Source organism: Malania oleifera, chromosome 1 (assembly GCF_029873635.1).
Source record: "Malania oleifera isolate guangnan ecotype guangnan chromosome 1, ASM2987363v1, whole genome shotgun sequence".
NCBI classification, from domain to species: Eukaryota; Viridiplantae; Streptophyta; class Magnoliopsida; order Santalales; family Ximeniaceae; genus Malania; species Malania oleifera.
In genome coordinates, this window is record NC_080417.1 from 66009697 (window position 1) to 66019696 (window position 10000).

The 10000-nt window shown below is 42.3% G+C and overlaps 1 protein-coding gene across 1 annotated transcript in view; it reads right to left on the reverse strand.

Annotated features, from left to right (window-relative positions):
* LOC131166561 (uncharacterized) overlaps positions 1–1609 on the reverse strand; it is a 2626-nt gene extending 1017 nt beyond the window's left edge. The window contains exons 1-2 of the mRNA XM_058125176.1: positions 1209–1609; positions 381–1119 (exon numbers count right to left, since the gene is read on the reverse strand). Coding sequence (XP_057981159.1) covers positions 381–1119; positions 1209–1609 — 1140 coding nt within the window. The remainder of the gene's footprint in view (positions 1–380; positions 1120–1208) is intronic.
* Between the last annotated feature and the right edge of the window lie 8391 nt (positions 1610–10000).

Consider the following 10000-nt stretch of genomic DNA (forward strand, 5'->3'; position numbering starts at 1 on the left):
GGGAAGTTCAAGTGAGTAAGCATATCCTCAAGGAAAGACCAGTCCAGAGTGTCATAAGCTTTCCTTAAATCAATTTTCATTAAACATCTAGGATATACTCGTTTCCTTGCATAACCTCTAACCAGCTCCTGTACTAGGTATATGTTCTCTACCATACTTCTGTTTTTGACAAATACAGCCTGTGCTGGGTTGATCAAGTCCTCAAAACATGGCTTTATTATTTTTAAAATAATCTTGGAGATGATTTTATAAATCACATTTTAACAGGAAATAGGTCTGAAGTCATTCACACAGCTAGCATGACTTGATTTAGGGATAAGGGCAATGATTGTGTGGTTGAGCTGCTTTAGTAATTTCCTAGTTATAAAGAATTCCTTTACTGAATCGACCACATCCCTACCCACAATGCCCCAAGATTCCTTGAAAAATCCAGATGAAAACCCATCAGGACCTGGAAATTTTCTTTCATCAATATTAAAAATAGCATTCTTCACTTCCTCATCAGTTACAAGAGCCACCATAAGTGTAGCAATGTTATCTTTCAACACTGGCCCTCTCAGGAGTACCTGCTCGTCTATTCTGGAACAATTCTGCCCCTCACCCAGAAGCTGCATGTAAAAATCCACAAATTCATTTGCCACTTCTTCAAAGGATTCAGTCAACTCCCTATTCTGTTTGGTGATTGCAACAATATGATTCCGAGCACTTCTTCTTTTCAAAATAGCATGGAAGCAGGCTGAGCCCCTATCACAGTTTTTCAAATAATTACTCTTAGCCATCTGAGCAAGGAACTGCCTACTGGCTTCTTCAAGCATAACTGCTTGTTTCCTCTTGTCACCCAAATCCCTCTGCAACTCTAAATTCATTGGCTCCTTATGTAACCTTTCCTGAATCTCATTCAGTTCCTCACTAGCTCTTTCAGCTCTTGAGGAGATATGAGAAAAATGAAGCTTGTTAAGAGCCTTAAGTGGAGTTTTCAGTGATTGTAGTTTCTTTACCAGTCTGAATTGGTAGTGACCATCAACTTTCAGATTCCAAGCTAGATCAATAGTGCTCTTAAAGTTCTCATGGTTCTTCCACATATTGAAGAATTTAAAGGTATTTTCCCCAGTTCCTTTCCTTCAAACAGGGAAACCTTACAAATTGAGTGATATGATAGGACACCAGGTAGCATGAAGTCAACTAGAGCATTCCAGGATCTATCCAACCAATCTTGATTCACCACAACATGATCAAGCTTGCACCAAACTTTACCATTGGTCCAAGTAAGCCAATTTCCTTTAGATTTTAAGTCACATAATCTTACTTCATTAGAGAAGTCCCTTATATCCTTAATCTCATATTCTGAGGGAGGAATACGATTTCTTTTCTGCTCAGAACACATGACATAGTTGAACTCTCCCAACAGTAGCCATGGCCCTGAGACAACACTTCCCATCTGAATTAGATCCCTCCACATATCTCTCCTTTTCACTAGAGAGTTAAATCCATAAATGAAGCTAACTATGAATTCATTTGAAGTAATCTGACATTTGATCCTGCTATGTATTGCCTGTGAATTCACCTGGCATGTGATCACCTTAACCAACTGGGGGTTCCACATCACCATAATCCTACCTCCTTTGTACACCTCAAAATTGTTAACTTGTTTCTAGTTTTTCACTTTCCTGTTCATCATCATTTCTAGCTTTTCAGAAGTAAGTTTTGTTTCCAACACACCCACCATATCCAAATTATTATTTTTGATGATATTACCAATCCCATTCTGCTTCAGGGGCCTGTTTAGGCCCTTGATGTTCCATGCTGCTATCTTCATTGGTTTGGATGGGGAGCATGACTCCCCCCCCCCCTCTTAACTTGTTGACCTTGCCCCCGTCCTTTCTTTGCTACTTTCTTGCTTTTAATCTCAGTGAATCCATCCCCTCCACCTTTGTCATTTTGACCCTTTCCCTTTGCACTGGAGCAACCGACCTGGTATCCCTTGGCTTGCAAGGCACAGACCACTTCTCAGCTCTCATGCAGCACATTCCCTTTTCCCGTCTCCTCTTGACTGGTATTGTGCCCATCATCATTCTTCTGGTGCTCAAGGCAAGTCACGGCCCACTGAACTGGTTCTTTCATCTTCAAACTTTTTATAAACTCTGAAAACACTAAAATTTCATTTCCTGAGGGAATACCCAATCCCAGTGGTCCCAATCCTTCAGACATCCCAGAATCCTACTCCACTTGAGTTTCACAACCAGAACCCAATTCAAGAAAGAGGTCCCAGGTCATTCTCGCATTTAGGTTAAAACCCAACTCTTGTTGGACCCCTGTGTGATCCAGAGAAAGGCCTCTATCAGTCCCATCTAACGTAATGCCTGCTACAGGGTCTTCAAGGTTGCTAAAAACCCCTTGGGGCCTGGAGTGAAGTTCCAACTGCTTAGCCACTTGCCCATCACCCACTTTTTCATATTGTTCTTCGACAGAAGATTCCTGCCCTTTTCCTTTGTCCCCTTCTCCACCGTTATTGCCAATATCTTGTTTTACTACATACTGTTTTGTTTTAGAATCCCTGCACTCCTTTTTCCGACCACACATTTTAACTGTATGCCCAACAAAATTACAGTATGAGCAGAACCTGGGGAGATTTTCATAAACTATAGCTTGGTTCAATTCCACATCATCTAGAAGGGAGATTTTTACTGAGTGCTTAATTTCCTTCACAACATTAATCTCAACCAGCACTCGAGCAAAAGGAGATTCTAGCTTTCAGCATTGTTAGTTTATCTACACAAACTAGATTCCCCACTTCTGAACAGATTTTCCCTAGAGCAGTTGGATTCCACATCTCTTAGGGCAGATTTCTCAATTGTATCCAGACTAGTAGGATAGATCTGTGTTCCTGGCCAAACTGGAAGTTTTTTGGCATTCTCTTCTGTCATTGTTGGGTCATGCAGTTAACCAAATGCTTATCGTTAACAACCATTCGTGGCCATGTGCGGATGTGTAGCAAGAATTGTTGACATTCGGATTTCTCATCGTTGGGCCATGCGGTTAACCAAATGCTTATCCTTGACAACCATCCGTGGCCATGTGCGGATGTGTAGTGGGAATTGTTGATATTCAAATTTGTCACCGTTAGGCCATGCGGTTAACCAAATGCTTATCGTTGACGACCATCCGTGGCCATGCACGGATGTGTAGTGGGAATTGTTGACATTCAGATTTGTCATCGTTGGGCCATGCGGTTAACCAAATGCTTATCATTGAAAACCATCCGTGGCCATGCGCGGATGTGTAGTGGAAATTGTTGACATTCGAATTTGTCATCGTTGGGCCATGCGATTAACCAAATGCTTATCATTGACAACCATTCGTGGCCATGCGCGGATGTGTGGTGGGAATTGTTGACATTCGGATTTGTCATCGTTGGGCCATGTGGTTAACCAAATGCTTATTGTTGACAACCATCCATGGCCACGCACAGATGTGTAGTGGGAATTGTTGACATTCAGATTTGTCATCATTGGGCCATGCGGTTAACCAAATGCTTATCGTTGACAACCATCTGTGGCCATGTGCGGATGTGTAGTGGAAATTGTTCACATTCAAATTTGTCATCGTTGGGCTAGGCGGTTAATCAAATGCTTATCGTTGACAACCATTCGTGGCCATGCCCGGATGTGTACTTGGAATTGTTGAAATTCACTTTTCTTATTGTTGGGCCATGTGGTTAACCAAATGCTTATCATTGACAACCATTCGAGGCCATGCACGGATGTGTAGTGAAAATTTTTAACAATCGAATTTGTCATCATTAGGCCATGCGGTTAACCAAATTCTTATCATTGACAACCATCCGTGGCCATGCGCGGATGTGTAGTGGAAATTGTTGACTTTTGAATTTGTCATCGTTGGGCCATGCGGTTAACCAAGTGCTTATCATTGACAACCATTCGTGGCCATGCGCAGATGTGTAGTTGGAATTGTTGACATTCGAATTTGCCATCGTTGGGCCATGCGGTTAACCAAATGCTTATCATTGACAACCTTCTGTGGCCATGCGTGGATGTGCAGTGGAAATTGTTGACATTTGAATTTGCCATCGTTGGGCTATGCGGCTAACCAAATGTTTACCATTGACACAACCATTCATGTCCATGCGCGGATGTGTAGTTGGTGTTGTTGACATTCAGATTTGTCATCGTTTGGCCATGCGGTTAACGAAATACTTATCATTGACAAAACCATTCGTGGCCATGCACGGATGTCTAGTTGGCATTATTGACATTCTGATTTGTCATCGTTGGGCTATGTGGTTGACCAAATCCCTATCGTTGACACAACTATTCGTGGCCATGCGCGGATGTGTAGTGGTTTATACAATTAAGCTATTTTATTGGTTTTATGATAGCCATTGATGCCTATGTTGTTGACATTGGATGTTGATTGCTTTCATTTAAAGCTAATACAATATCTTATTTGTGTTTACTTGTATTCCCTATACTCTTTCATTCTTGAAGCATGTTCTCTGAGGAATTGTTGGTTATGTTGCTGTCGCGCCTAGCGATGCTTCTACAATCCTACTTAATGTGTGTATATTTGCGTAGGGCTTTTTGCCTAGTGAATTACATTGCATTTTTTTGGGTTTTTGGTCAAGTGTACACAATGGTGTGTGAGTGGTCATTGGTTTGTGTGGGTTTGCTGGCTCTTTGCTTATGTTGAGAACTGTACTCATGCATTCCTTTTCATTGTTGCTTCAAGTGAATTGCTTCCTTGGGCAAAATATTGATTCCTGTGTTGCCTACCTAAGTTGAAGGAATTATCGATTGATGTCTCTATTTTTGCCATACGCCTCTTTTCGGGGTGTATGGTGAACCTAGAAGCAACCCCTACGATCCATGCATATGCTTCACTTGTGTGTCTTATGCTCATGGTTTGTTCGGGTTCAATTGCTCGTGCTCTCGGATACAGAACCTTGTGCGGTGATTGGGTTTACATTCCAATGTGCCCTTAACCAAGTATTTATCACTTGATGCAATACACGACAACGACACTTGCTTTGATTGCCTTTTAGGCTCATACGGTGTTGGTGTCAATAAGGAATGCTACCTGGTTGATCTTGCTAGTAGTCATTTGCTTGTCTCAAAGATTAAGCCATGTGTTAGGGAGTGACAATGTAATGGGGAAAAGGGGTGAGATAATTGTATTCTCGAGGGATTTGGAATGAATATATGATTATCTGTGTTATCGTTTGTATGATTATTCTCTTGTAGTTGAATAATACAAGTAGTCCTTTTCATTGTGGTGTTTTGTTGCCTTGGATTGTGATGTCTCTGATTGTTATATTCGGTGTATAAGAATATATTCCTCGTGTGATATCCTATTGTTCCTTGGTTTCCTTTAGTATTGAGACTCACCAGGTGCTCGTGATTGTAGGCTTGAACGTATGAGACTTGGCTGACTTGTCGAGGGAGAGCTCTCAACGAGTGCCACACGGCCCTTACTTGAGTCCCATTTTGGGGGTCCGTGACAGTTGGTATCAGAGCATAGTGTGTGCGAGCACCATGAGTGGTAATATGAGAAACAAGTCAGGAAAAGTGGAGCGCATTAAGGCACTCGAGACGAAACTTGTAACCCTGGAGAGAACATGCGGTGAACTCCAAGGGTTGGTGGCAACATTAATAAATGAGAAAAGCGTGCCAACAGAGCTTGAGGCCGCTAAAGGAAACCCTAGAGAAAATCTCTATGGGGTATCAAAAGTTGTAGAGAGACTTGAGGAACTTGAAAAATTCATTCCACGTGTGAAATCCCAGGAGAAACGGCTAAGAGAGCTTGAGGCCTTCCAAAAGAGTATCGAGCGATTGAAAGCCTTTGAGAGTAGGCTGGAACATATTGAGGGCATATTGCCATCTCTTTCGTCCCAACGGGGAGAGCCAATGGAGCTTGAGGCCTCCTTACGAGAACTAACAGATAATTTTGATTTCCTTGCAGAAGATGTTAAAGAGTCCATTACTGCTTTGAAGGAAGATTTGAAGGAGATGGGCAATGTCCAAAGTGCGGTGGTCCAAGTCCAGAGGGATTTACAAGAGATCACTGTGAAAGTGAATGCAGTGGCACAGATAGCCCGAAGACCGGTTGCAGATCCCATTGAGAGTTTTTGATTGAAGGTACTGGAACCTAAAAGTTTTGGGGGTACGCGAGATGCCAAGGAGCTGGATAATTTTTTCTTTGATATGGAGCACTACTTCACGTGCTCACGAGTGGATCTAGAAGTGGACCGGGTAAATCTGGCAACAATATACCTAGTAGGGGATGCAAAAGTGTGGTGGAGAACTAAATGGAATGATATTAAGCATAATAGATGTGTTATCAACACATGGGAGGGGTTAAAACAGACGTTGAAGACCCAATTCTATCCTGAAAATGTGGAGTACATAGCAAAGTGCAAAGTAATGAAATTGCAACAGACCGGCTCAATAAGGAGCTATGTACAAGAATACCAAGCCTTGATGTTGGACATTATAGACATGACCGAATCAGACAAACTAATTCATTTTCTTCGGGGTTTGAAGACATGGCCAAGGAATGAATTGCGTCGGCAGGGTGCTGGTGATCTCTCTTCTTCCCTCTCTACTGCCGAATGGTTGGATGATTTTTCAAATAATTCTAGGAAGCAAAATTTCCCTAAGTCCGCCAATAATGATTCCGTGCCCAGTAAAGTGTATAAGCCCACAAATGGGGTAAGGGATAGGGAGACAAATAGTTCTTGGAAAGATAAAAGAGCGCCCATGGTTAAGGAGTGGAGGGGTAGACAAACGGGGGGTGGAGAGCGTCGACCGATCTCTTGTTTTCTTTGCATGGGACCACATCGAGGGGCAGAGTGCCCTGAACGTAAGGTTTTGAATGCTATAAAGGCTCTTGGAGGGGAAACCAAAACCTCGATAGCAACCCCAGAAGAACCACCGAATATGGTGGGAGCATTGAGATTTTTTGGGGGCATTAGAACGTCAAGTAATTAACAACAAGTCTCAGGAGAAGGGACTAATGTACGTTGATCTACTTTTGAATGGAAAGAAAATCAAGGCCATGATTGATACAGGGGCCACCCATAATTTCCTTGCTGATTCTGAAGCTCAATGGTTAGAATTGCAAGTAGATAAGGATGTGGGCAAGTTAAAAGTAGTGAATTCTCAAGCATTAACCATGGTGGGGGTGGCACCTAAAGTCGCATGCCAAATGGGATCATGGTCTGGAACAACTGATTTCACTGTGGCACCCTTTGACGACTTTGATGTGGTATTGGGGATGGATTTTCTTAAAGTGACACGCTCAATGCCGATCCCAGCTGCGGATTGTCTTGTGATAATGGGAAGTGCACCTTGTGCGGTCCCCACAGCCTACAACAATTTCGATGAGAGGAAGTTGCTTTCAGCCCTCCAATTCAAAAAGGGAGTAAAAAGGGGAGAATCTTCTTTCGTGGTTCTATCGATAGTCTTAGAAGATGCAGAGGTAGGGAAATATCCACTTGAGATTAAGGAATTTTTAGAAGAGTTCAAGGAGGTGATCCCAGAATAGCTACCGAGGGTTTTACCACCTCGATGACAGATTGACCACGAAATTGAACTTTTTCCAAGAGTAAAGCCGCTAGCACGTGCCCCATATCAAATGGCACCGCTGGAGATAGCTGAACTCAGAAGGCAACTGAATGATATTATTGCAGCAAGGTTCATCCATCCTTTAAAAGCACCTTTTGGGGCCCCATTGTTATTTCAGAAGAAACAAGATGGAAGTTTGCGCTTGTGTGTAGATTATCGGGCTCTTAATAAGGTGACGGTGCGCAACAAGTATCCCATTCCACTGATTGCTGATATTTTCGACTAGTTAAGTATAGCTAGATATTTCACGAAACTGGACTTGAGGTTGGGATATCATCAAGTGCGCATTGTTGAGGGAGATGAATCGAAGACCACTTGTGTCACCCGGTATGGAGCATTTTAATTCCTTGTCATGCCTTTTAGGCTAACAAATGCACCCGCTACCTTTTGTTCTCTAATGAATCAGGTTTTTTGGGAGTACATTGTTTAGTTTGTGGTTGTTTACCTTGATGACATAATGGTTTTCAGCGCATCCTTAGAAGAACATAAAGATCATCTTCGGAAGGTTTTTCAAAAACTCAAAGAAAATCAGTTATATGTAAAAGGGGAGAAGTGTGCTTTCACTCAAAAGCGCATTAAATTCTTAGGGCATATCATTGAGGAAGGCCAGATACGGATGGATTCAGCTAAAGTAAAAACTATCAAGGAGTGGCAAGCACCTACATCCGCTAGAGAACTACGATCTTTCTTGGGTATAGCCAACTACTATCGAAAGTTTATAGAGGGGTACTCCAGAAGAGTTGTATTGTTAACAAATTTACTGAGGAAGGGGGTACCATGGGGGTGGTTAGAAGAGTGCCAATCAGAATTCGTTGAATTAAAGGAAAAGATGGTAGGAGATCCTGTGCTAATCCTTCCTGATGTGACAAAACCGTTTGAAGTGCAAGTAGATGCCTCAAACTTTGCATTAGGGGGAGTTCTCTTGCAGGAAGTGCATCCAATTGCTTTTGAAAGTAGAAAATTGTCGGGTGCCGAATGGAACTATATAGCACAAGAAAAGGAGCTTCTCGCTGTGGTACACTGTCTTCGGGTGTAGAGGCACTATCTCTTGGGGTCCAAATTTGTGGTGAAAACCAATAATGTGGCAGTTACTCACTTTTTGACACAACTTGGACTAACGTCAAAACGAGCCCGTTGGCAGGAGAAGCTAGCTAAATTTAATTTTGATTTTGAATATAAAGTAGGGAAGACAAATGAAGTGGTTGATGCTTTAAGTAGAAAAACTGAATTGGCAGCATTGAAACTCATCAGTCATCTATCAACTTGTAGGGTGGCGTTACCTTTGAAGAATCTTATCAGGGAACATTTAAGTACAGACCAGCAGGTGCAGTCCCTGAGCACACTAATAGAAGAAGGGAAGACTCAACAATTCTGGGTGGAAGATGGACTGATTATGACTAAAGGCAGGGAAGTCTTGATCTGTCAACAAGACAAGGTAGAAAGAAAGAAGACCTCAGGTTTATTGGAGCCATTGCTAGTTCCTGCCAGGCCATGAGAGAGTGTCTCTTTGGACCTCATTTCCTCATTGCCAAAAGTAGAGGAGTATGGTACAATTTTGGTGGTCATTGATCGGTTCTCAAAGTATGCTACTTTCGTACCAATCTCGAAGTCATGTTCAGCAGAGAAGACAGCTCAGCTATTCTTCAAGCATGTGGTGAAATATTGGGGTGTTCCAGAAAGCCTAATCAGTGATAGGGATGTTAGATTTACGGGGGGATTTTGGGGTGAACTCTTTCGCTTGATGGGTTTAAACCTTAATCTGTCCACCAGCTATCACCCACATACAGATGGTCAGACTGAACGTTTTAATGGGATGCTGGAAGTATACTTGCGACATTTAGTTAACTCCAATCAGAAGAATTGGGTTACTTTACTCGATACGGCACAATTCTATTTTAACTCCATGAAATCTTCTGCGACTAATAAAAGCCCTTTTGAGATCGTGACAGGTCAACAACTGACTCTCCCGCACACTCTAGATGGTCCATACAAAGGAAATTGCCCAAAAGCATACTAATTAATGAAAAATTGGTTGCAAAACATCGAAGTCATTCGAGCTCAGTTAGAAAAAGCATCGAAGCGCATGAAGAAATGGGCTGACAAAGGGAGACGATCACAACAATTTGAAGCTGGATATTTGGTTCTTGTAAAAGTGCCCCCGAAGACATTTCGCTTTCTTCGCGGTAAGGATAAAAGGCTATTACGTCGTTATGAAGGTCCAATTAGAGTGATCGAGAAGGTGGGACATGCATCTTATCGACTTGAGCAACCCAAGTGGATGAAAAGCCATAGACGTCCAGTCCATCCAGTGTTTCATGTAAGCAATTTAAAGCCATTCCACACAAATGACGCAAATCTGC